Here is a 27709-nt window from a genome sequence, read left to right as displayed (position 1 = left end):
TTCACAGACACAAAAATGGTTGTTTTGGTCATGATCCATGTCTAGCTGCTCTGTACTGCTAGCCAGGCCACATCCTCTTTCTGGACCAAGTAAGTGGTCAATGGGAAAACTCTCCAACTGGAATTAAATTAAATCACTGTCTTCTTCCAAATCTTTGTACAGGGCTAAATGATGCAATCCCCGAGGTTATTCGAAGGTAGTTAGCGGAACTAAAAACAAACAAAAAAAAAGAAAAAAAAAGCTTCTCTTTGTACTAGTTAAAAGTCACAGAAGGATGACCAAAGAGTCTGGTGGCTTCTGTCTAAGCTATTGGCCATTGCTAGTGTTGGCTTTGGTTTCTAGCTGTTGCCTGTGACTCTTTGCAGGTAGACAAAGCTTTAGAACAAGGAGGTAAAGAGACTAGAGAAGAGAATATGCAGAAATGCACATTTTTTTTTTCCTCAGCATGATGCTTACACAAACATTTACATTTCAACTCAGTTATCACATTTCACTTTTCAGCACAAACAGAGATAGAGACACTGGAGACTTTTTTGGACAGCTGCAACAGTCTTGATACCGCAGGTCTGTTATTGGTGTGACTTTAAAAATGGCATTTACAGTTGGTGGTGTTGTAAACATAATGGAAAAAAAAGGTTGGTAAAAGGAAAATAAAGAAAAGAAAAAAGAAATACTGTTGTTTAAAGCGTTTAGCAACATACAGGCAGTGACACTAATTTCTGGTACTACTCCTGTGCAAATAATAACATAGCAACAACTTGAATTGAACCAGCAATTGTATCTAACATCAGAGACTACTGTGGGTCGGATATTCACAAATTTCAACTTTTTGGCAGTATATGTGGCCATCAACGTTTCTACAGAAAAGACTCAAGTTTTTTATTTTGTTTTGTCCATGAGTCTGCTGTGCATGGTATGAAGTGGCCAAGCAATCTGAATGAAATCTTGTCCTATGTTCATTATCATTTAAAAGGCAGATGTCTGCTGCCTGTTCTCAAACGGTCCTCAAAGGGCTGTGAGTGTTTCTTTGGGACAGTCTCCTGGCGCTTTCTAAATAAATATTCCTCGCTTCCGTCTGCTGCCTTTCTGTGGTTGTGGAGTGGTTCGAGGGGCCGGCTGCTCAGGGTGGGGGGGGCGGAGTCCCAGCAAACGAGGGAGGAGAGAGACATCACTCCAAGTCCTCTGATAGGTTTCCCTCCTCAAGCTCTCGATCCTCATCCAGCTCTGGACTGTGATCAGCTGTCGTCACCAGTGACATTGGACAGTCATCATCGTCCATGTTGAGTGGTTCCTCCTTGACGTGAATTGGGGGCCTGAAAAACATGCCAAAACTGTAAACATTTAATATCTTTAGTTATAGTATACTGATGATGATTCATTTTGTTTAACAGTAGCTTCGACAGTGTTTGACATGCAAAGCAAAATCATAACTTTATACTAAAAGGATCTGATATGATCTAAATATCTGATATGATTTAATATCTAAAGTAACAATTGTGTGTAAACAGATGCTTCACATTAACAGATTAAAGTGAGTATATGATATGTGAATATATGGATCATCGTATTGTAAAGTTTCTTGTCAAGAGTCATTTGTTTGTTATTTTTCGAAAGAGTGTGTAAAAGCTTTTTTAGGTCAGAGATCAAGCTGAATAGAAATGTCTTTTAGGATGGAGGGATTCATGGTTTCTCTGTAACATGACAACTTGCATTTTATCTTATTAATGTCAAGAGACAGAAAGAGAGGGCAATTCGTAGCTATAAACAAATGAAAAGCATGATGTTTCCTTCTTAGTTAAATAAAAACTGTAATGGTGTATGATGACATGGAGTGTACTGGTATAGAGAGTCTAAAGATGTAATTGAACAACAAATCTTTTCCCGACACACTCACAGACACGCCAAAAACCAATTGCAAATTCAAAACACCTTAAGGAAAGTTCCAGACCAGGTATGTTTTTTTGATTTTTTTTTTTTAATAAATATTTGTATAAATGTAAATAGCACCGGTCATAAAAAATTAAAAGCAAAATGTTTGATACCTCAAGTTTACTGATGGCACCTGGTTAAAAAAAAAAAGCAGCAACCCCATTATAAATAATGGAGAATTTCTCATCCCCTCAGCCCCTGGAGCAAAGGGGGAGTGAAGCTTTTTTATCTTGTTAATAGAAAGCGCAGGCCTTCGTTAATATGCAGAGGCTGCAGTGGCACTTCTTGAGAGGAGAGAGAACCTGCAGCTAGGCTCTTCCATTAATCAACTCCAGGCCGTCAGTTCGCTCGGACACTATGATCCATGTTTTTAACTCCAAATGGATGAATATCTTTACTGACTGTCAATAATTGGAGTGGGGAGGAAAAAAACCCACTGCGATGCTGTTAGCGAGCACCTTCTTCCTCCTGCAGAACAGTGGAGAGGATGGAGGGTGGAAGTGGGGCTACTAACAAGAATAATAACGCTGTCACACACAAACAAGGCTTAACATGATCCTGGGCCCTTGGCAGGGAAAGGGGTTTGTGCTACCATGATAAATCTGACAAAACCTAATTATTTCTGACACGTTGGATGCATCGGGAAGTCCCGCCAGACTATGCGATTGTGAGAGAGAGATAGAGCGAGAGAGAGAGAGAGAGAGAGAGAGAGAGAGAGAGAGAGAGAGAGAGAGAGAGAGAGAGAGAGAGAGAGAGAGAGAGAGACCAAAAGAGGGAAAACCTTATCAACCAGTTAGAACGTGTCTGGCAGACATCTCTTGGGCAGAACTCATCAATGACCGGGGTAACTTTGAATTTGAAAAGGTACAGATTGCTTTAATATTCATAGCTAAATAAATAAATATTCAGATAATGGGTACTTTTGATTGGAGAAATGTTGTCTAGTGAAACCAGTGTGTTAGAAATGTAACTAGGTTAAAACCTTATCTTTTGAAAGCCCACAGGCCACTTGGCTCATTTATATAAACTGAATCTAATATATACAATATATTAATGGATATAGTAAAGATTACCCAGAAAAACTGCCCAAGTTTTTGGGGACAGAAGCAATGTGTTTCTAAGGCTGCAGCAGGGGAAATGGCCAGCAATGGAACGGGATCATCAAATGACAACTGAGCAGGTTTGATTTAAGACATAGGTCCATTTCCTCTGACATCAGCTAGACTGAACATAACAAGTCTTTAGACTTAAGTGTCATTGCTGAGTTAAATAAAGCCCTTTAATGACTGCTTATTTTATTAAATAATGAAGTAGATTACTCCATTCCAAACAAGGATACTGCCTCCTCCTGTCTCTCACATTAAGCAGCATCTCATTTTTATAGTGCATTTGTGGCTCATTTCTAATTACACCTAACTATTTCTACCCACACAGCAACACGTGTGCTGTTAGCATGTCTGTAAACATGCATTATAGCGATATAATGTGAAATGGGGCCATAAAAATCCCAATTGACCTGCACCTCAGCTCTTCGCTTGGCTCTTTAAAGCCACTGAGCTCACATTTATCATGCCATAACAAACAGAGCTGCAGATATGGGCCTAAAGATATTACCTGGAGACAAATGATCCCCGGCCAGGGCAGCGCTGCACTGGCCATTAAGCCCGACACAGGCCTTTAGCCTGCATTTGAAGAAGCATGGCTTACAGCTTTCATTTGCATTTATTAGAAATCAGAGACACACTTGTGTTCTTGGAGGAGGGAAGAAAACGATTAGTCCCGTCTCCGCTGTATTAAGACATCAGGACAAGTCATTTAGTGGTTAATGAGAAGCTCGCATTAGCAAGCCATGAGCTGGTACCAGATCCAGTCTGTATGTGTCTGTTTGTTTATCACGACATGACTGCAACATCTGGGTATTTTAAATAAAAGAAATTTTAGATTTCTCAGATTGCTCAGATTTCTTTCATTTAATTTACTGAATTGGAATAATATACTGTTGCAAACACAGGACTAATTTTAACATTGCCCTTTTCAATTTTATTTTTCTATTCTCCCTCTTTTAAGCACCTGATGTAACATGGTCATTGTGTTTGCAACTTTATTCTTTGGGGAAAGGCCTCTTCATTATTAAACACATCAGAATAAAACCACTTAGAAAACACAATTCTTCCATTTTGTAGGGGTCATGTGAAGGAGATACAGTATCTGCCACCTCTACTGTCCATTCTCAGTGAGAGAGAGAGAGAGAAAGAGAGAGAGAGAGACAGAGAGAGAGAGAGAAAGAGAGAGAGAGAGAGAGAGAGAGAGAGAGAGAGAGAGACTTAACTGCCCATTATTAAAGATTAAATAACCTGAGGGACTGAAAATGCTGGGATTCTGTCTGGCTTTCAGATTTGTCCCACTTAATGCTCCTGCCCCACTTCTTAACCTAGTGCGCACAAACACACACAAACACCCCCCCACACACACAAACACTAACACAAAGTCGCACATTTAGGACCATTCAGATACTTTTTAAAGAATAAAAAATAGATAGGCTGTTTGTTAACACACTGGGCTTAGTAACATATTCCCCACACCTGTGGTGTAATCCTGTACTCTGACAGTGCTAAGTGTCCTATCTTTTGCTTGGTAAACATGGTGCAGTGACATGCATGACATCACTGATTAGTGGGGAACACATTCTCTACATCCACAATTCCTCAAACTCACACTGCATGAATGTTTAATCAGCCCGCTCTCTCTCTTTGTCTCTGCACCATTAAAAAAGATGGAAAGGCAAAGATTTTAAAGTAATTAATGATACAGTTAGCTGCTAAATATTAATAGGAACAGTCGTGCATAAAATATAACATCTAAACCTCTACGATGCAGACTTTGGAGTAATTAAAACAGAATCTGTAATAAGGATGGTCTCTATAAATAGGTGTGGGATGAAATTGAAGAATTTAAAGTAAACTTAATTTGGGGTATGATATTCAAAAAACACCAAATGAAACACCCACTTATATATTTCATAGGGCCATAGTTTTAACATTAATAGACTTGACCAAAGTGAATTTACAGTATTAAGTCTTTATTTGAGCTGAGAATGTTAAAGGAGTGTGAGAATATCTCGGTAAGACTGAACGTCATGTGTGGCTGTGCGGTCTATATTGTGGCCTATCAAAAAATGGTTGTATGTGAAAGCAAAGAATCTGAAAACCATAGTGAATTTTAAATACTAGTACAAATCTTACTTTTTTTTATTTCCATATATTGATTTTATCATTATAATTTATTTCAGGAAAAGAAATGTCACTTTTTTTTTTGGTGTTTCCAAACAAACTGTCTACAAGAGCACGACATGTTATTGTAGTAACTCACATGTGGGGGTGTGGGGAGTAGGCGGGGCTGCTGTGACCATTGGTGTCGAGGTGCTCGAGGGAGCCGTTGAGCTCGTCATGGGTGCTGCTCTGTAAAAGGCTAGGTGGGCTTCCACTATGCAAACCTGGAGGACTGGCACCCATCAGGCCTGACGCGCTGCTGTTCATCAAGCCTGTATTGCCCAGCAAGGGCAAAGAGGTCTCTGCCAGAGCCGCCTGACAGAACATTCACATACGTTTGAGTTACACTTAAATGTCACATCAGGAACAATATTCAGTATATTTTGCCACATTTAATTTTTGAGCATCACAGATATGCAAAAAAACTCCCTGAAAACACTCTCAAGGTTCTCTTCGATATTCCATAAACAACTGCTTTAGAAAGGTAGAAAAAAACATCAAGCGTCCGCATTACTATACAACTGCTCGAAACTTTACCTGAAACTAGTAAAAAAAACTCCTGACATTTTCGCCTCCTGCACATTAAAGTTATATATAGTAATTAAAATTTAAAATTTTTGCCATGAGCGCCTCACTGCGCCAACATTATGAAGCCAAATCATTTATGACAGCTAGGATAAATATTAATGCTTATGCCCTTGCATTTGCACAGGCTGCTATCAATCTGAAGAACAGGTGCAGAAAACCAGACTGGCAGAGAAGCTACCTGCCTTTGCCACATGGTGTCCTTCTAGACTCTCACTGCTTTCCTTATGCCAGCCTGACTCTTACGCACACACGCACACACACACACACACACAAACTCTGAAGAATTAATACTCCTGCTGTATTTATTAGAATAGAGAGAAGCATACACAAACTGTGTACTGAGGCAGACACTGAACGCTCACACTGACTCTCTGAGCTCAGTCTCAGGCTGCCACTTCTTGCTCTGACTGTGTGTGTGTAACACCTCTGATAGCTGGCTGCTCACCTGCAGGCTTGCATTAAGAGCTGCTCCATAACCCAGACTGGGCGGCAGGTTCTTCACCAGTGTCGGGCTCCTGACCGGGACAAAAGACAGAGTCGGTTTAAAATCTTAAAAGCTTAAATAACCAACATCATATAGTCTTTCAAGTTGCATTACAAATGTGAGAAAAAAAAATTCTAAGCATTTTTAAATTAATCAAAAATCAAGACAATGACAAAAGATGTACATGGAAAAGCTCCAGTGTGTATTTGACTTTTAATTACAACAATAGTTAGTACAGAGTCTAGGTGGACTGCAAGTGTTAATTTAACACAAGGGATTTCAATTTATAGGTAAGCATATCTCACCACATCCACTGAATTGGCTGATTTTGTGTCAGAGACATTGAAGGAAAAAGAGAGAGAGAGATAGGGCTGTACCCTGTTATCTTCTGAGATCTGCGTTTCTGGTACTCCATCTCATCCACCGTCCAAACCGCTCCCTTTACATTCTCCACCCGCACAAAACACTTATGCAGACTGAGGTTGTGGCGCACTGCATTCTATAACACAAACAAATATGCTGAAATGTGTAAACAAACAAACTCAATCGATCAATCAATTAATCAATTTTAAGTATCTAAAACATATTACAATTGAAATATTCATCTCTCAGTATCAAAAATCTAAATATCTCAGTCATTATATCAAACTGTAATTATGTCTATTATGGTGTAAGGCATCAGCATGTGCATATGCTAAGATGGTCACTATTAATATCCAGAAGGTCTGTGAATTAGCCGTGACCTCACATGGCACTTCTGACATCTATTTGTGATAACATACCTAAATTTAAATAACCGGGATTATGAAAATGACCCCAAAACACATCTAAATGCATAATTAAGATGGGTATTTGAAAAGAGGGGTCTCTTATATCATAAAAGAATCATATCTAATTAAAATGTGAGGCAATGGTGGCCAAATAATATCCTTGCTTTAATATTACAGTTTTTTTATGTTTTATTTCAGGCATGGGTTTTAGTGGTTTTGCTCTAAGAAAGGGATTCTATAAGACAGGAGACAGAAAAAACTCATAAGCAGATCTCGCATCTGACCTGAAAATCCCAGGATTTGATTGATCTTAATGCCCATGGCTCTGAATATGATAATTTTAATATTAATGAGCAAATGAGCAGTTTTATTATGCATGCTATATAGTTATAACTAATAAGCTGCCGGGCTGAGAGCTGGATCCCCAAGCTGAGCTGATGAGACCAAGCGGAGATATTAAATCACCTTTCATTCCTTTTTAAAAATTCTCTCAGTTAATCAAATGACAAGCCCATCACAGACTAGCCTTGTAGAGGCAGCACAAAGGAACAGCCAGGCTCAAAATGTAAATATCTCAGCGCCGCTATTGTAAAAGGAGGGGCCCAAATACTCCTAATGCCCAATCCATGGCCTTTTTGTTCCACCCATGGCCAGATTTAAATATTGTGTGATAAGGATGGCGAATCTGTGAGTCTGTTTATCTGAGCCAGTAAAGGATATGAGCACAGAGAGAAACTGTTCTTTATATCATTTATAGCAGACTTACTAATAGCTTGTGTTTAGGATCAGAGAGTCAAGCAGTAAGCAGCTGTCTTTGATCGTTTCCGTGCAAGACCTCATAGAGTAAAAGAGTCGCAGCACTGTGTGCTGATGTACAGGGAGCTATTGCACACCCTTGTGGAGCTGTAATCATATGCCAGCATCATTAGCAACCCAAATCCAAATTAATTCACTTTGCTAAATCTAGAGCTGGGAAATGCTTAGCATGCTGATGAGAGAGCTCGAGACTTGCTATGAAAAAGGGCTTTTTTTCTTTTTAACTCAGGCAGGCAAATTCTATAAAATAAAATAAAGAAGCACACTGCCAGCTATCTTATCGTCACAAACACCTACCCTGTCCAAAAAAAATAAAACAAAACAAAACAAATCTCCAACAAGGCCAAGGCAATTTTTAAACCTTTTTCTCCTTTTCTTGTCTTCTCTGAGACAGAAAAGGCTGATATTGTAGTTGTTGGGACAGGGATACAAATGAGAGCCTTTGTCCTGGTAAATAAAGAATGCTCCCATAGTGACAGCAGCATTTACTTAATGTCGGACAGGCCCTAACCTCTCTTTCTCGCTGTATATACATGAGATATGGCGTGTACAAAGAACCACCCAACAACGGCGCAAAAAAAAAAAAAACAAAAAGAAAAAACAGACTGCATCTGAAAGGCAAACAGCCATCTTTCAAACTAATTAACCAATAATACTGTATGCCAGGGAGGGGGTAGTGGGGAGGGGGTTGAGAAAGAGTGTGCAAGAGTGTGCAAGAGAGAGCGAGAGAGAGAGAGAGAGAGAGTGGAAGAAAGAGAGGAAGGAGTTATATACTGCATCTAACAAAAGGTGCTGATGATTGAGTGTCTGGGTAGTAATTAGCGTGTCAGAATGCACACCTCCCCGCCAAGTCTCAGCTATTAATTGCACCAAATTAGAAAACGATATCAGAGGCCGAATTATTCTTTCACTTGTCATTTTTTAGAGCAAAGAGAAAGCGAGAGAGGAAATTTGCCATTTTCAATAGAAAGGTTAAAAAGAAGGGAGGGCAATACTAATGTATCCATGTCAAGTAAATAAATGCCCATTCTGGACCTCTGTCTCTGTGCAGTGGACAGGCTAAGGAGGAGGAAAAGAAAAAAAGCTGGAGAAACAGAAAAAAGAAAGGAAAAGAAAAGAAAAGAAAAGGGGAATAAGAAAAGCGTTACCTTCCAAGTGGCAGCGTTGCGTCTAAAGTAGGCAAAGGTGCGCGTAAACCAGCTGTAGATTTCATTAAGTGTTAACTGCATGTCTTTTGAATCCATGATAGCCTGCAACAAGACGCCATCAAAGAGCATTAGCTCGCTTAGCCACTCTCACCCTGGCCTAGTGTTAATTCAGGCAGCAATTAATTCTAATCTTATCAGGCAAAAGCTAATTTATTTCTCCACTCACCTGCCTGATGAGCGTTGCATATGTGAATGGTGGTCTGACATCAGCGTTCTTATAAAACTCATAGTTTGGGGCTATTTCTGCAATAAAATAAATAAAAAAATAAAAACATAAATAAACAAACAAACAAATAAATAAATAAAAGTCATGGATAAATAAATAAACTATCAACATTAAGAAAAATTGACTCCTCAAGGGAGCAAATTCACCTAGGATTCATTCAAATTAAAAAGTGGGGAGGAGAAAGGAGGGGTGCACATCAAATCATCGTTTTACATGTCCAACAAAATACATTTTTAATTAATTCCTCTCAGGAGAAATCTTAAACATTAACACACGCGTGAAATTAGAGCTCGTGTAGATATTTTGTATGGATCTGAATATTTCATGCCCCCCTCCATGTGAGGCCAGTAAATATAAACATCAAAAAGAGTGGATTTTTTATACACACGCAGCATAACACACAACTCGTCTAAAATGTGATGAATTTTGTATCATTTCTCTATTTGACTGTAATTAACATTCATAAAATATTGAGGAACTGTACAGCATGATATTTGTCTCATTTGCACAGAGGGGAAAAAATGAAATAAAGAGCTTCATTTGGATGCTGGCTCTTATTGGAGCAAACAGCCCACCAGGAGGAATGTGTGTGTACCCAAACAGAAGAAAAACATACAGTATTGCTACAGATACTTATTGTATTTACCTGAGGATAGTGGCATGGAATACTTGTCAGAGTGGCGTCTGCGCATGGCGCCCATGCTCGGCACGCTGGCGGGACTCAGGACGGAGGGCACCTGGGGCATCTGGCTCAGTGGTGTGATCGGAGTGGTGGGTGTGGTTGGGGTCTGGGGGAGGTTTGGGGGTGACACCGATGGCAGGTTCTTTGACATGGTCATGCTTGACACGAGATTCAACTGATGAGAAACAGAGAGAGAGACAGAAAGAGAGCGAGAGAGAGCGAGAGAGAGAGAGAGAGAGAGAGAGAGAGAGAGAGAGAGAGAGAGAGAGAGAGTTTTAAAGCACTCAGACAAATAAGAACAGATTCCGCTGTACAGCTGTGTTCACACTAATAAGCTGCAGAGAAAACAGCCAATCTCCACTAATTACAGGATGAAACTGTATCATAAGAATTCTAATTAGAGCACGCTGTTAAAGATTATCTAATGATGATCCTTTGTGTTATCTCAACCCATCTCAATCCCATAAGAGCTTCCTGTCTGTGTGTGAGAATCAATGTTTTCTGATAGTGAGTTGCCACCTGTTATATTTCCTTAACTTAGCTCTCTTGAAAACAGCTGGATTATAAACCCACACTGAAAACACTCCCACCTTTCGTCAGGATCCAACACTTATACTTATATATTAAATTCACCCTGAGCATTATTTTTTAGGTTTAATCTCTCCAAATGTTACCATTACAATTTCTAATGTCTAAGAGGGAATTCTGGATTGCTTTTAATGGAGAGAAACTGGAAATGACAGCAGCAGACCGAGCTAGGCATCAACAATCATTTAGAGCAGGTGTTGATAAATAGAAGGAAATGTCATGTTGCCTGTTCGCGTTACGCCTAGGTGTTTACATAGTCGATCATTACGACACCACTTAATGATAATGAGATGATGACAACAGAAAGAGCACTAAATAGTCATGGAGAAGAAATACATTACTCCACTAAAGAAACACTGCTCCTCAGCGACGTGGCTGCATCTACAACATCGATACAACGTTAATGATAAACATGCATTATTGCTGACAGGTGGATTTTTTTTCTCTACAATTTGCCAAGCCTCTCTGTAGTATATACTAACTCTTCTGTGACTCATGCTTTCCATAACATCCTACTACTCATGGACATTTTTTTTGTCTTACTGTAACCAATGTGACACTCTGATAATGGCTGACTCTACTGGCATCATTTTCTGTCTAGATCACTCTTCTGTGTATAATGCAGAAATCTCCATATAATTCAGCTGAGGTCAGGTCACGGCAATGGGTAGGTGCTCTAAAGAGCCTCCCCCTTAATCCCTCATTCACTGCTGTACACTGCATGCTACAAAAAACACAATATCAACCAGTAATTATGTGCTACTTGTTCTACACCAGGACCAACAAAGGCTTCTGATACACCATCAAACTGAGCAAAAAAGAGCACTTCATAATAAATCCTATTAAGAGTGAGTGTGTGCGGGGCATGTATATTTATAGTGTTAAGACAAGATTCTCTTCCCCTCTCTCTTCACCTGGTTACAGCAACAAGCGTAACATGTTTGCAGGCACACAATCCCGTATTTGCCAAATGGAATTTATTAAAGCCTAACTGAGCAGGAGTGAATGAGAGGCAGGAATGAGCACTTCGCCAACTCTACTCATCTGAATATATATTCAAGGTTGGCTGAGAGAGAGAGAGAGAGAGAGAGAGAGAGAGAGAGAGAGAGAGAGAGAGAGAGAGAGAGAGAGAGAGAGAGAGAGAGAGAGAGAGAGAGAGAGAGAGAGAGAGAGGAAAAACCCTCATTATTCAGGACTTGCAACCTTGGTAACTTTGATTTTCAGCCATCCGTGGCATGGCCAAAAGGTAACATTTAATGAAGTGCCATTCAGGGCATAAATGGGGTCATATAATAGACAGCATGCCTACACCTTGTGTTGGGCTACTGATAGCTGTTAAGGGTGCAGTGATGAACCAACAGGGCTCATTTTTCCCTGCTAATAAATTCATGCTATTAATATTTATCAAACATGTGGGCTGCCTCTCTCTCATTCATTCCTATGTATGCGAGGGACAAGAATCTGTGCCAAATCATCTATTACCACATATTTTATTCTGTACATACATTTCTAAATGTTGGATACACATGTTCCCTTTACATCAGTTACAATGGAAATATCAATATTCAAAGGCACAAACAGTCGCCTGGAAATAAATCCACAGTGGCATGCAGATACACACACATACAGTACACACACAGACACAAAAAAAAAAAAAAAAAAAAGAAATGAGAAAAACTGAGACTGCTTGTTTAAAAATCAGCCATTAATTGCTCACCATCAAATGCAATTAGCAGCCTTTTCATGTGTGGTTTATGTAATGTAATACTTCATTAATAGCATTCATTCATATGCAGTCTTGGATTACGGGCTGAAATTCTTTATTAGTGTAGATGTAACCAAGCTGCTGGAATTCTGAAGATTAAAAAAGGGAGAGTGAATAATAAATTGGCAGAGGGGAGCAGATGATTCCTTGCAGATCTACAGGGATAATTATTCTATCTTGTGATTATCTATTTTATATGATGGGAGGTGATGAGAAAAATTATGCCATTCAAATTAGGCACGTACTAAATGTTAGAAACACACTATATATTTCTGTACAAAATATTGAGCACTGAATAAATAAGTTGAATAATAATATTTATTTTTGCTCTGATGTCTATATGCAAATACTTTCTATAAACCAGGATTACACCGAAATTTTAGGTTTGTTTGACATACAGTATAAGTGAAATATCTTTTTCCATAATACGAAAAAATCCATATTTTTGAGATAGTATTTGGCCCAAATTTCCTGCTATCTTTCAGATTGTTTACAGATTGCTGGTAATTTCATTTCACATCTTGTTCAGCAGGCTCTATCTATCATTAGAGCTGTTTGTTTTCTGAATGAAAGGTCCTCACTGGCTTGTGGCTCCTTCGAGTGCTCCTCCGGTCACAGAGCTTAACAGCTTCTGCCGCCCAACAGGTTGTTTGCAGTATTAAAGCCATCAGGCCATAATGGTTGGACCTTTTTGGCTCAGATTGGGGCTATGATTTAATGCACTCCCCGTTGTCACAGTCTACTCCTGCTTGCGTCTGATGGGGAGCAGTGAAACCTGGCATTACAAATCCCATTCGCTCCTCATCCTCTCCCTTTTCATCTCTCAGTGCTGTTAAATGGTGGTGTTTAGAGAGCTCATCTGCTGGCCTGCCGCCCTGTTTACTGAATGTAGAGCAATATGCACTCACCGGTTTAGGAGATGGCTTGGGCTCTGAGGGCCGCATGTGCAAGTGGGCCATCATTGCCTGAAGACGCTCACGTTCTTTAGAAAGCTGTTAACAAAAAGAGAGGGAGAGAGGAAGGGGGAAAAAAGAAAATACGGCAGTTTTAGAAATGAGTGATCTTCCCCAGACAACCATACTCATACATCTTGTTATTGAGCTTGTCTGAGTATAATGATTCCTGCATACGACCAGTTTGGATTGTTAAACCTCACAGACACAGGCTTTAAACAAACAGTGAGACTTAAAATGAAAAAGGAGAGGGGAAAGAGGAAAAAATATAAAGAAGAGAACCACTCCTTTTGTCAGTGGTGAGAAGATGTGTGGTGCAGAGAGGTCAGAGGAAAACAAACAGCACTTCATCTTTTTGTCAATAGCAGAATTTAGGTCAGCAATGCTCTGACAGTAACAAGCTACTCGGTCCGTAAATTAGAGAGTCCTGAGAGTCTAGGCAAAGTCCTGTGGACTCAGTTAAAGCTGGACTGAAGCCAGCAGCTGCCAAGAGGTGAAGGGGTCCCACAAACAGAGTGCCAGGCGAACCCCGCCTCCCTGCCTTGCTGCTTCGGCCCACTCCCTCTGAGCTCCAGTTAATGCCCTGGCCATCCGCTATCATCAATCTAGCTCACGGCGAGTGACAGAGACCAGCCCGCGACCATGCACAGCATGCTGAACTCTGCCACAGAGCCTGTATCCTCACTCTGATCCGCGCCTCATTACCACTGACGGAGGGATAAAAAAAAGAAACAGGAAAATGGGAGGACAAAAAAGCACGACGGAAAACAGAAACACTGCTGTAATTGGTCACAGTGTAAGCACGGGAGGTCGTGCATCTTTGGTCTACGGGTACTTTCAGAGGGGAAAAATGAAGGTGGTGGACTTTTTAAATATAAACAGGAATTATTCATTGTACTGAATTCTTATAAATAGGGAGGAATTCACAGACCATAAAAACCTTAAAAGGTTAAGAGCAACACTTGGCAGACACTTCGGTTTAGGCCTCTTGTCACAGACAAGAATATGCTGTGTGGTATCAAGAAAAACCTGAAGTTTTCTTAATACCTGTTATACTTAAACAAAACTCTGCTTTCTGCTTTTTCTTTAATTAATCTGTCATGACTCTTAACTTAGAGATTATTAATTACTATTAAAATAAAACCTGTTGTTTTACATCTCTCCTTATTCAGTGTCATGGGGTGACCCATGCTTCCACTCCCATAGTGCATTACGTCCAACAAGGGTGTGAAGACAAAGATGGTGTTTTGCTGGCAGGGGAGCTGGCCGCAGCTCTGAGTAATAACGTCCTTCAATCACTGCACTCATTATCTTGCCAGCATGACTTCTTAATAAGGTCACGCTCCACCTCCTGAAAATAGTGGCCCACTTTAGAGCTTCCGTCAGGTGCAAAGTGCATTTAATTAACACCGACCAGCCCGAGATGCGTGCATATTAATTGAACAGCATAGAAAATAGGCACAAAGCCTAATTCAATTAAAAATATCCAGTGACAAGTTTTTATCAAGATTCACTCACAATCTTCTCTAATCAACAGCACATTATTATTTTTTAAAAATATTTATTTATTTATTTTCACAAAAGTAACAAAGGAAAATCGCTGAAAGATGCTATTGCTGTTGTTTCAACTTAACGGAAAGTGCATAGCTTATATGTATGTACTAATGTAGGTGTAGGTGATGGCAAAGGTTGGTGATGATACCTGTATCTCTAGCTGCTGTACCACCTGCATTTGGACCCGGCACTGGGCTGTGCTCCTGTCATCTAGAGCGTGCTCACTGTTAAGGTGCCTAAAATCAAAAGGAAACAGATCAATTACGCAACACAACCCATGACACATTTTACTGCAAAATAATGCAGGCCACAGTGCTGTTTTTTTTGTGTTACAAATGTTTTTGATTTTTGAATATGTGCAACCCTGCATTTTATTTATTTATTAATTTTTTACTAAAAAAAGGTTCACTATCTCTTGAGTGTTCACCATAAAAAAAAGTGAAAACTACAATTTACAAATTACAATAGGGGCATTGTCAACTAAATGCATAGCAGCAGCACTGCTTATAAGGGATGCTGGCGTACAAAAGGCATTACAGAGTGGTTTTGTCCTCTTCATTTATGGAAAACAATAAATGCAATTTAACTTGAGTAACATTTAAAAAGCGCCTCCTACGAAGGGTGCATTATTCAGCCGACGTATTAAATGTATCTACTCATCCCTTCATTAGAATAAAGGGGGAAAAAAATGGCAGACTGCAAAAGCAGTCAATGACGGTTTTCCTTGATTGGATTTTGTCTGCAGGACACAAAAGAAGCTCGCCATTAAAATAGACCTCTATTCCCGGCAAACGCACGGAGGCGAAAAGGTTTTTAAAAGTGTTGTGATGTTCGGTAATGAGCCTCTATCTAAATTATCATTGGTGACAAACCCACAAAGCGCTCTTTGAGGAGACATGGTTATGAAATGCCAAAGCTGCCACTTTCTTTCCTGTAATTATAGGTTAGCTTGCAGACCCTTCAATGATCATTTACAGTACAGCCTCCAGTGCATTAGAGTGAGCTTAAATCACACCGACACACACACACACAGACACACACACACACACACACACACACACACAAAATGCTATGCATTTCCTCTATTCATTCTGAACAGGCCATTGTTTATGTGCAATATGCAAAATAACAATGTATTCATAACCCTCCCAAAACACACCAATCAAAGTGGAGGGCATAAGAGAACACAATAGCTCCACTACCTTTCAATTACAGCCATGCCTCATTTTAAATCATTTCATTTCATCATGGTCATTTCTGCTTTTGTAACTATTTCAGGTCGAATGCCCAGATATTCTCCATTATAAATCAAAAATGAGATGGCTTTAAAACAGAGAGAGGCTGGGAAAGCTGGTGGCTCCCTCCAGCCCATGCCTAATTGCTGTTTCAGAATGCGCATGCAAAGGGGCATTTCATTAATCATTTAATCATGTCCCTTGCAGGGAAGAGGGGAACTAATGTTGCAAATACCCTTTTCATTTCAATGCTCATAATGCTATCTTACGCACTTGATGTATGGTGGATGTCATAAATTACAGCTGCTTCAAAAGGGCCAAGCGCCTTGCCTGCTTTCCCCTAAAGACACTTACTCCTTTCTCCTTACCATCAGCATTCTCATTGTATCTTTATTTTTTTTTTTTTTTTTTTTTTTTGTGTTCATGTAAAGTAAGGCTTTAACACAAGGTCAAGAGTTAGCAATATTACCTACAGGTTAACAGATGCAAATAAAAGATGCAAGAGAATAAAAACAAAGAAATGGAAAGAAAGCATCTTAAAATGTGGGTGTATATGTGTGTAAATGAGAAAGAGAGAGAGAGAGAGAGGGAGAGAGGGAGAGAGGGAGAGAGAGATTGGGGTTAGACGGAGTCACCAATACCTCTTAATGAGGCAGAGGCGGTGGGCTCAGTTCAAACAGAAAGGTGAGGAGAGGATGAGAGAGGCCATCTGCACAAAGACAGCTCTGAGCAAACATCTCTGGAGCTGCCTGTAATTTATGGGTCACTTTATAGTCATATTGATTTTTGTTTTGAGAGTGGGAATAAGAGCTCTGATGGCACTGGGCTCTGTGAAAAAGACTGACAGGAGCAAGCCACACTGACACTGACTGCGTTTAGCATTATGGCCTACAGAATTACGGCAATAATACTTTTAACAGTAACTCAGATGGAGGTAATGACAATCGAATCGTAAAAATAGTCTACAGATAAATAACAGACACAACATTGTTGCCTCGTTTACGTAGAACACAACAAAGTTACCTAAAAAGAAAAAAAAAGACGGAGGATAGCACACTTTATGAAAGTAAGAGTAGGAATGATATGATAACAGTCTAAAAAGATCACGGATATAATGGTATTAATGGTATCATGGTATTAAACAATCATTTATACAAGTTATTAAAAAAATGTATTTAGTCTAAAAGACTAAAAACAGGAAACAAGTTCAAATCACCCTTAATTATTTTTTCATTTTTTTTCCTAATAGCTATTACATTATTTGTTTGTCACATTGTTGTTATAAGCTGACACAGAGTGAGAGAGGCTTTGAGGAAAGGTGGCGTAATGAGCCAAAAGACATATAATCTGACTGGAATGGCAGTGTACTGTGCTGCTCTGCCAAAAATAGCATGTTTTTAATGGTTTAATGGAACATGGCAATGCCGTTTTCGTCTGTTGATCTGATAGACGCTGGGTATGATACTGTTGCTAACATACAAGGAATGTTAGTATAGGTAGTGTGTTTACAGCAGTAGTGCATTACGCAGATAAAGAGTTTTCAATCCAGTTCACATCCTCTGTGAGTGATACGGTGTTCTGGTTCAAGGGCAATTCAAAGTGAACAGGATGCAAAATATTTAGGGAGTCGCTGTCAGACACAAAAGAAATGAGCCACTGCAATACACGGTAACTTAGGAAAATTGTAAACAGTATTAAAGTTACCAGTGAGGTAACTGTCTAATCATATATCATGACTAACCATAAAAACAATAACAAACAAGTCTATAACCTGGTCAGCACATGGGGCAGGAGGGGGCAAACTGGTGTAACCGTTTCTGTGTTACACTGTTAATGTTATATTACGCATATATTAGTTAATTTGTTATATTAGTCTATAATATAAGTTTGAGTGTTCAACACTGTGCTGGAAAAAATGGTGACAGGTTACTGAAGATATAACTGAAGATGTAAGAGCCATTTGTAGGACATTTACAGTAAATGTCCAGTAAAAACTCACTGAACTGCATCATCTGATTTAGGTTTTGCCCTCCATACACATGTGGAAAAAAAAGCATGCAATATGAGAAGTAGGGCAGCAATCTGTAGCTTATATAATAATAAAAAACTTGCCAGCACTCGAAGAGCAGAACTTGGGTGGCATGAATATATTATGCAGTTCTTTTAATTTGACATACTCCCCAAATAAGTTGACCTGAATCACACTACAAGCACAAGAAACTCTCAGAATAATGCAGTCTCTGTTGCATAAATATACATATCTTGAGGAAACACACCCAAACACACACACACACACACACACACACACACACACACACACACACACACACGCACACACACATACACACACACATACACACACACACACAAAAGTAACATTCCATTTAAATTTCAGAGCTAATGTAATGTGCCAGGAACCTCTAGGCTACCTCTCCAGGTAAGAAACACTTAAAAGAACACTGAACAGCTATTAAATGCTGATCTTGACAAGTTTCTTAAACGCACGGTGCAAATTCTTCACCAGCAGCTACAACCCCAAGCTGCACGCCACCCCTTCAAAGGTACTACTTGATTCTGACACCTGTTTTATGTAAACCGTTTTAGGCATGTGTACCGGGATGATGCGTGCCAGTGACTGCCATCTCCTAAAACATTAAAAGCCTCTTCCTGACACAGACAATAGCTCCTCCAAAGCACAGTGACACCCGCCATCTCGATGGCTCAGATCACACTGGCTTTGTGGTGGGGGTTTCAGGTGAGGCTTACTGTACTCTAGATTCCGAGTCAGGGAATGATCAGGGGAGCGCTGTGCGTATTTCAGCACGACATACTTGAAACACTTGCTGCTTCACATGCTGACTGTTGTGGCAATGTCCTACTATGCAACATGTCAAACTGAGATACTTTAAAAACATGTCTCTCTGCTTTATTTAATGGAGCTGATGATCATAATTTATAATGTGTATAATAACAGGGAGAACATAGAAGATATTTAGAATATAGACACTTGTAAGAGCTTAAAAGAGCCCTATCTGACAATCAGTCAAATTGCAATTTAAAGTAAGTTTTTAATACAGTTTCAGTCCTATCTTCTCCCTGTTTGGAGTTAACTTTCATATGTCTAATTCCTATGCCAGTCCACAAAAAAGAAGAATGAACAATGTTCCCACTTACAAATGCTGTTTATGTGAACTGACGTGGACATTTGTGCCTGCCATAATGCGTGCAAGATCATTATTTCACAGTTAATTAACACACCTGATTAGAATATTCAAATGAACACTTCTTCTTCCTCTTGACGTTGAGGCACTTGTCTCCAAGTGGCAATGTGATAACCTATAATCTCCGGCACGGCAAACACCTTCTCCTTTGATGGCCCTCACTAGCATCCCAGCAACAAAGCAGACCAATTACAAATGAGTTAATTAACTAAATTGTTGATGGAGCATGAAGAATTCATTTCACTCCATTGGCTGCACCATGACAACACTAAATGTATCCCGTTGTGTGAGGATAACGTAGCTACACAAGCTGCCATTAGCTTCTGGCATTCTCACCATTCTGTCATGCTTTCCTCAAGACTGGCGCAGGAAACTCACGGTCATTCCAAAGCTCCGGCTCTAACAGACTGACTGATAACATTGAAAGGCAGTCAGAAGTATCACTACGCAAATTTTACACTTTTCAACTGGCTGTGAAATCTTTCAACGCCTTCAGTGCTGGTGTTAAAAACACATTCTGTCTGCATTTTGCAGTTTTTTTTTAATAATAACTATTTTAATGAATAATCATTGAAGCAGCTAACCACAGGAAATGTCTGAGTTCACATTTTTTTAATATGATTTGTGATGAATTATGGCTTTGTAGTTTTATTTTTGTAGTTTAAGATAAATTGGGAATATTATAATCCTACATAATATTAGGAACCAAACATTTAACCATGATGAACAAATTCCAGTGTGTAGTTTTTTGTACAGAGCCAATCATTTATATAATCAAAGATACCTACTTCAAAAACTGTCCGAAATCCTCGCAGATGCTCTCACAGCCTGGCCATTTGCACACTCCATGACCATAGAGAGAATGTGAGTGTAATGCTCCAGTCTCTTCATGTAAAGAGCTAAGAGACAGAGCCAGACAGAGAGAGAGAGAGAGAGAGAGAGAGAGAGAGAGAGAGAGATGTCAGATACTTTACAAGAGGCACAATACAGTATATGGAGGCCACTTGCACCTGTCAGGTTACAATCAGTGACAATTGATTGGTCAAACAGGTCCCAATTCACAAATTCTGCTGCCTGCTAAAAAAAAAGCTTCAAAATTAGACACAGAAATATCATTGATTATTATATTGGACAGCTGACAACTAAATAAAGCGTGAGATATAGATGGGAAATATTTTTTAAAGAATTTTCAGACAGCGGAAAATAGCAACAACACCATATGACACAACCTATCTTGTCTAAACCTGTGATTTGAATTTGACTAATGTTTAATCTGCTGTTATAATGAATTAACACCTTCTGACCAATCACATTTGAGAATACAAGCAGGCTGTGGTATAATTGCAAATAAATGTGGATATTTATCAAGAGGAAGTGATTCTTGGTATTACCAATAAAATCATTTGGTAACACTATCTTATGATCCTATTAAGAAAAAAAGACAGACGACATGCTAAAATCTCATCAGGAGAAATACTAATAGCGCAAGCGACATATTTAAGACTGCTGTAAAATTCAGGACGCTGTTACAAACATCTTCAGGCACATTAGAGCTGAGGAAGCTCAACAGGTCTGTGTGTGTGTGTGAGAGAGAGAGAGAGAGAGAGAGAGAGAGAGAGAGAGAGAGAGAGAGAGAGAGAGCGGGTGTGTTAGAAAGACATTGGTGGCTATCTGACACTCAGCTCTGCCTACATTGATCAGCTCCTGTTAGTAAGCAGCCGACTTTGACAATTCTCCACACTCAATCATTATGAGAGGCCTTGAGCCCTTAAGACATTGTGGACTATTAATAGTAATACAAAATAGTGTTTTCATTTTTTTTAAATTGTCAAATCCCACCTATGTTTTATCTTATGTTTCATTATTCAGAGAAAAGACTGCTTCTATTATATATATATATATATATATATATATATATATATATATATATATATATATATATATATATATATATATATTGTTTTTTTTCTGAGCAGGTCTTAAGAAGCTGCTCAGATGCTATCTACTTTACCCTAATGACACAACACCTGCGCTAACAGTAAAGTCGACGGCTGGGGATCTGCATGTCTCGTGTGGCAGCAGGCGCCTGAATAATGTATGGAGCAGGTAGGCAGAAATGCAAAATGCTGTTTCACACTGGCAGCGCAGCAAACAAAAGGACCATCACATGTATAAACAGGAAGGAAATGTCACACTTGCATCTAGTATTCTGTTTACATGACAACCTGAGCTGCCGAGGTAATTCCAAAAGAGAAAGCGGGTGCGAAATGCTTCATGTATTGTGAGGTTTGTTTTGTGCTTGTTCCTGTGAGATGCACCTTCTTGTTTTTGATAATTTGATAACAGTCTATATAACAACACACAGCCCCTATGTCTCCAGGGATCTTTTGGTTGGCTTTGACTATTATTGCACATGCTTTAATAAAGTATTGATGAGCAAATAAACAATATTATGCACTTCCTTTAAGAATAAATTCTCTCTCTTGTTCTAAGTGGAGACAAATACTACAGCATTTTTTAGACGATGTGTTACATGAAAAGGAGTTGCATTTGTACATACATTACATGCTCTGTTTATGTTCAGAAGGAAGATGTAAGAAAATATAACTGTATGTAGGATTCAACACGGCATATAAATATCATATAACGACACATTTTCACAATATATGATTTGATCATGATATTTTGGCAGAATACAATAGCAAATCTATACTCCAAAAAATTATCTAAGGAATACAAAGAAAGGAATGACACAACTGATAAAAGTAAGTTTAACGTAAAATTGTATTTATATATTATATATTTGTGTTTGGAAGTGATGACACTGAAAACACAACACTGAAAAGTGCACAGTGAGAATATCTTGCTAAAAGGCTTATCACCACATCAACCATCTCTGCATGTATGCTTGTCAGCTATGCATGTGTGTGATCCTGTGTGTATATGCGTGGAGGTACCTCTCTCTGCGAGTGTTGATGACTGGGGACTGGCCGTTGGCGATAGGGTGATGAGTGATTGGCGGAGAAGCTTTGGAGGTGGTGGAGGAGGTAGTGGAGGAAGAGTTGGTGGTGCTGAGGTCCAGGCCGCTGTGTTTCATGCCATTATCATCCATGGTGTGGCCGCTGGTCACATCCTTCCACAACTGCTGGAGCTCGGCCGGGCTCAGGCCTGCTGTAACACAAATATAAAATCAAGTTCAGTTCAGTGCATTTGACCACATACTACTACTTCCTAACAAGCAACGGGTTGACAGACCAACATGAAAGCCTGTAACAGAGGCTTAAAAGCAGCCTGGATTTACTGCACTTTAACATGTTTGACAGCCATCTTCTCACTATAGATAGCTAGAGACGAGAGATTTAAACCACATAAGCCAAGATAAAGCGTTCCGTTTCATTTTTATTTGTCTGCTCACTGACAGGTTAAAAACAAAACGTTAAAAATCTTTTTATATAGCTGTTATCATTTTTGCTATAGCTGTGAGTTATACTCTGTTAGCTTCACAGCTGTCTAGGTTATGACTACACTATTTTTTTTACTCTGTTATGATATCTGTATCTGCTGTCAACATTATGTGTATGCTATCTTGTCTGCAGTCTTTGTTATGTCTACCAGTTTGTTAACTATTAAGGTTAGATCACAAAACAAGCGAATAGCTGACTGATCATCTTTCAGTCTTATTATTTAATCTGTAACATAGATCTTTGGTTTTATGATGCTGTTCAACCTTGTAATCTTCAATAGTTCCCATCTATCACTTTCCAGCCATATTTGTCCATACAAATTCTAAGCCCTCGGTTAAAACAGACATAAGCAAGACTGACATACTGTAAGCAGAATATTAGAAAAAGTGCACCTGAACTGTCCTTTTGAGTCACATGTTCTTCATCCATACTTTCCAAGTCTCCACTGTGTCTTTTAAGCATTTGAAGATAGACAGAACAAAGATCCACTGGCACCTTCATCTCTTTGCTCTGAATGCAAAATCCAAAAGTGCTCGACTGCCAGCGGTGTGGAACTCATCAAGCCACGATTATAGCCTGACAAACAAGCTTCTGTCTGCAAAGTCATATCATCATGTAATCCCTCAGCTGAGACAACAACAGTCCTACGCCACAACGTTCCAACCAGTCTGCACTTAAGACCCGTTTGCCACTGTTGTTATCTACTAATGCGGCACCCAGTGCTCGTTCCAGCCAAAGCAAATGGCAGCTCTTCATTTTCTGTGCTCGCAGTGTGAGGCAGTAAACAACAACAACAATAACAACACCAAGCGGCAAGGGAGGAGGGGAGAGAGAGAGAGAGAGAGAGAGAGAGAGAAAGAGAGAGAGAGACACAGCAAGAACAACAAGCATGCAAACACAGACAACAGCTCTGGAAAAGAAGACAAAGACAGCAAGAAAAACAGACAGAAGAAAAGAGGTGAGGAAAGAGCAACAGACAGATAGCAAGAGATCAACAAGAAAGAGGGAACGTAAGGAGAGACAGGCGCAAGAGCGGAAGGCAGAGAGCTGTGCACAGACAGGCAGCGCATGTGAGTGTGAGTCACATGATGGTGGTGGGTTTACCTGGCGGGAGAGTCTGTGCAGGGAGGGCGCTCTGTCCTGGGCCCGGGGGCAAAGAAAGCAGGCCCTGCCGTTGCATGCTGAGCAAGTGCTGCTGCTGCTGGAGCTGCTGCATCTGCAGGAGCTGCTGCTGAAAGACCAGCTGCTGTGCCGCTAACTGCTGCTGATGCTGCTGCTGCTGCTGTTGCTATAGTGAGAGTGTGATACACACAGCACACACACACACACACACAAATCACACACATTAACAAGCAAGTGGGAGCTCAACATACATATGAGTCTACTGGTCTTCTGCTTCTTTTCATCCCTCTCTCCCTCCTCCTCATGATCTCTCTCTGTCTCATCTCTGCCTCTCTCTTTCTCTTCTCTCTACCTCTCTCTGGGGTGCTAGGAGGATTGAAGAGTTTATGGTTTGATTAAGGGTGTGGCAATGGGTAACCCCCCCTTTGCTGATAGTTAATTACCTTGCATTACATATTAGTGCTTGAAACAGAGAGAGAGAGAGAGAGAGAGAGAGAGAGAGAGAGAGAGAGAGGGGAAAAGAAAGAAAGAGAGAGAGGCAGCCAGCCCACAGCTCCCCCTCCCTCTGCCTTGTTTACTGCCAGCTTAGTCTGCCTCTTACATAAGGCAGAGCAAAACAACAACAACATCCAAAACAACAACAAGCAACATCAGAAAAACAGGGCAGCTTTGAGGACAGCATAGGCACACTAATGTTCCACTGCACAAAATCAGAAATTCCTGATTAAAGGAACATTTTCAAGCTTAATTTATATTCACTAAATCATTAGTGTATGGGTGATTATAATCATTTTGATGTTTCCCTTTACTGAGACTAGCACAGTAAACATGTTTGTTCGATACACATTATAATGGAAGCCTAAGGGCAGTTGCTGCCTTTAAATGCAAATTCAAAGCTATGACTGTCTTAGAATCACACAGATATGACAGAAAGTATTATCAAAGCTGTTGCTATGCAGTTTTACCCAACTTTCATACACTGGGCATATACAACATTCATTAACTAGAGGTTAATAGTCCTTATGCTACAAATTGGATTAGACAGAGATTAGGCTGAAATACCCCAGTAATTTACTTTAAAAACAAAAAGAGTTTAACTTGAAAGAAAAAACAACAACACATAACTGAGAGTGAAAAGCTTACATATAATTTTACACTGATTATCAGTGATATTTTATTACTATCAGTGATATTATATTATTATGATATACACTGACACTTCTGTACTGTGTTTGTATTAATGTCTTGTATCTGTCAAAGTCCTACCATTCTATAGTATTTATATGCCCCATGAACTGAATTCATTAGCAGGTTTTAGGCGGCAGTTTTTAAAATGTCTTAGCTTCGGTTCTCAGTGGACTCTGCGTATGGTCTCCAGAGGTCTATTAGTAAACTAGGAACTCAAGCAAAGGGCTTTCACAGACACTCTGAAGGCTTCAGCACTTACTCTCTTCTCTTGTCAGAATACATTACAACCTGGTACTGAGGAAGTCTGAGGAAGAAAACTTCCCATTTTTGCCTGGAATTACAAGAGCGAGCAGAGTAGAGCAGGCCCCGGAGGAGCTCTTCAACACATCACACTTCAGCCTCAGACACGTTCTCTGCTGTGGAAGACCTTCCTCTTTTAGTTTAGGGTGGGGGTACGTGGGAGGTTATAGAGAAAGCACAACTTGTGATGCGCTCACTGGAAAACAGGCTGCATAATGGAGCAAGCCGTGTGGATTGGCCTCTGTGTCTCGAGAGAAATAAGGGAGCAATTTCTATTCCATATTTGATGGTGGAGGCCCGAAGAAATTCTATTCACAAATCCAAACAGAAACAAAGCCTTCGGGAGGTCATGCCTGCTTCCTCTCGGCTCTGCATAATGGGACACGGGAAGAAAGAGATAAAGAGACAGGGTGTGCGTGTGTCTGTGTGTGGGATCTGCCATATACCTGATCAATTTAAGCGCTTCAACACATTCTGTTTGGATTTGGGCCCCCCACGTGCTGTGTTTTGTTTTTGATGCCTGTCGCCCCATGTGTCTCTCTCGCCCCCTTTTTCCCTCTCTGTCTGTAAACTGACTGTCAGCGTGATTTATGAGCGTGTTGTGGACGAACTTTTCAGCTCGTCGGCCCGGACCGGCAGCGTTGCTTCATTAATCAGCGGACCCTGTGTACGTCTGTCCCATCCTGCGTGCTACACTGGGCCTTTAACAGCACTCTCGCTTTGCATCCTCTAGCAGCCTGACACCTGCCAAAAGACTGCGTCTGTCTGCCTGCCATACTACACTGTCAGCACAGAGCTCTCCTAGCAGCCATTAGAAGTTTCCTTTAATGTAAAAGCAAGACTCCTCCCAGTGTTTTGCACAGAGTCAGCAGAACCAGCTTTAATGCTGAGACTGACTGTAGTGCAACTTCCTGCTGTCACTGAAGTCACAAAGATCTTTGTGTGTGTGTGTGTGTGTGTGTGTGTGTGTGTGTGTGTGTGTGTGTCATTATACTGTACCTCTTTTGCCTGTTTGCTGGGGTGCTGTTGCTGCAAAAGCTGGAGGTGAAGCTGCTCCTGCTGCTTCTTGTAGAACTCCTGCAAGTGTTGCTGTGGACAAACAGACACATACTGAATAAAGAAAACACTCCAGCTACACTGGCAGCACTAATAACAGAGACTAGGATAGCAGTCTAATCAGTGCACATCCAACAAAATTGACATTGCAGTTTGCAAAAATCTTTTGGGGGCTTTAGCTTTTATTATCACAAACATAAAACTTTTTACCAGACATCTGAAATACAAGAAGGTAAACAAATCCGCAACCCGTCACGCATAAATACCCTGATCTAATGCTCCAGCGCTGCTCCATATGGGCCTTAAACGCTCCTGCATGATATTCCAGCAGGAACAATTCATCACTTGCACTATATATTTTTGCTCTTACACCCTGACAGGCAGTGAAATGCTGAGGAGCACTCTGAGGAGAAGATTCATCACTGTGAATTAATGCATTTAACACACTTCTACTCATCGCCATGAAGAGCAACTGTGTTCAATGTGGACTGCATTTCTTTCAGACGAAACAGCACCAGGCAACTCAGGGCTTTTTATGAAGATTTAATTAAGAGCAAAGATAAGGCAACATGGTCTTTCCAGGACTATGAGAAGAACTTTAAAGGATGTCTAAATTTGAGTGTCAGTTTCTACATAGTCTGGTGAGTAAAGCCAGGGCATAGTGAGGTCTCTCCTGTCAGCCTCACTTATGTCTTTACTGCATCAGTCCTTGAAAGATGTCCCTACTGAAAACACCTAATTATACGCCTGTCCATTATTGTTTCCCTCATCTAATGTCAAGAATAGGAGCATTGGAGGAAGGGTGCATACACTTACATATGTCTAATCCTAGTGACGACTGATATCGGTTTGGGAAATTTGACAATATAATAAGGTCAGAGTATGATTTTCTGAAAGGAATTGTAAGGATGTAAGTGCCAATAGTTACACAACACTGAACAACTCTAGTGCTGTTTGAAGTAACAACCACCTACGAAATGTTAAGATCTTTTTTGGATCTAACCAGTTACTCAATTTTCCTTATTATTCTAATTAAATGTTTCTCCCCATCAAATATTTTTTTCCCTCTTTAATACATATATCATGAAATCACGTACATGTATCATGAAAATATACTGAAGCAACATACTACAATGTTTTATCAAATATTGTCCAGTCCTATGTTTGTTAAAAAAAGGTTAATAACGAACATATTCCTGTAAATAAATATTAGTGATGCTTTTTTGGGGTAATTTTATAGCTGAGCACAATAAATTGATTAGTCAATATTTAAAATAAATAGTCTTGACAA

General features: G+C 39.9%; 1 protein-coding gene across 2 annotated transcripts in view; it reads right to left on the bottom strand.

Moving 5' to 3' along the window:
- Positions 1-414: 414 nt before the first annotated feature.
- foxp2 (forkhead box P2) overlaps positions 415-27709 on the bottom strand; it is a 90683-nt gene continuing 63388 nt past the window's right edge. The window contains exons 7-19 of one of the 2 annotated variants that reach the window (XM_060889738.1): positions 26362-26451; positions 23857-24040; positions 22246-22459; positions 20077-20187; positions 14981-15068; positions 13234-13317; positions 9937-10147; positions 9231-9307; positions 9005-9106; positions 6648-6769; positions 6232-6301; positions 5299-5513; positions 415-1331 (exon numbers count right to left, since the gene is read on the bottom strand). In XM_060889738.1, the coding sequence (XP_060745721.1) occupies positions 1169-1331; positions 5299-5513; positions 6232-6301; positions 6648-6769; positions 9005-9106; positions 9231-9307; positions 9937-10147; positions 13234-13317; positions 14981-15068; positions 20077-20187; positions 22246-22459; positions 23857-24040; positions 26362-26451 (1731 nt within the window). In that variant the 3' untranslated portion in view covers positions 415-1168. The remainder of the gene's footprint in view (positions 1332-5298; positions 5514-6231; positions 6302-6647; positions 6770-9004; positions 9107-9230; positions 9308-9936; positions 10148-13233; positions 13318-14980; positions 15069-20076; positions 20188-22245; positions 22460-23856; positions 24041-26361; positions 26452-27709) is intronic. The other variant, XM_060889739.1, reaches the window with a different exon arrangement.

Source organism: Tachysurus vachellii, chromosome 16 (assembly GCF_030014155.1).
Source record: "Tachysurus vachellii isolate PV-2020 chromosome 16, HZAU_Pvac_v1, whole genome shotgun sequence".
In the NCBI taxonomy this organism is placed as follows: Eukaryota; Metazoa; Chordata; class Actinopteri; order Siluriformes; family Bagridae; genus Tachysurus; species Tachysurus vachellii.
This window is presented reverse-complemented; position numbering and strand designations above follow the sequence as displayed.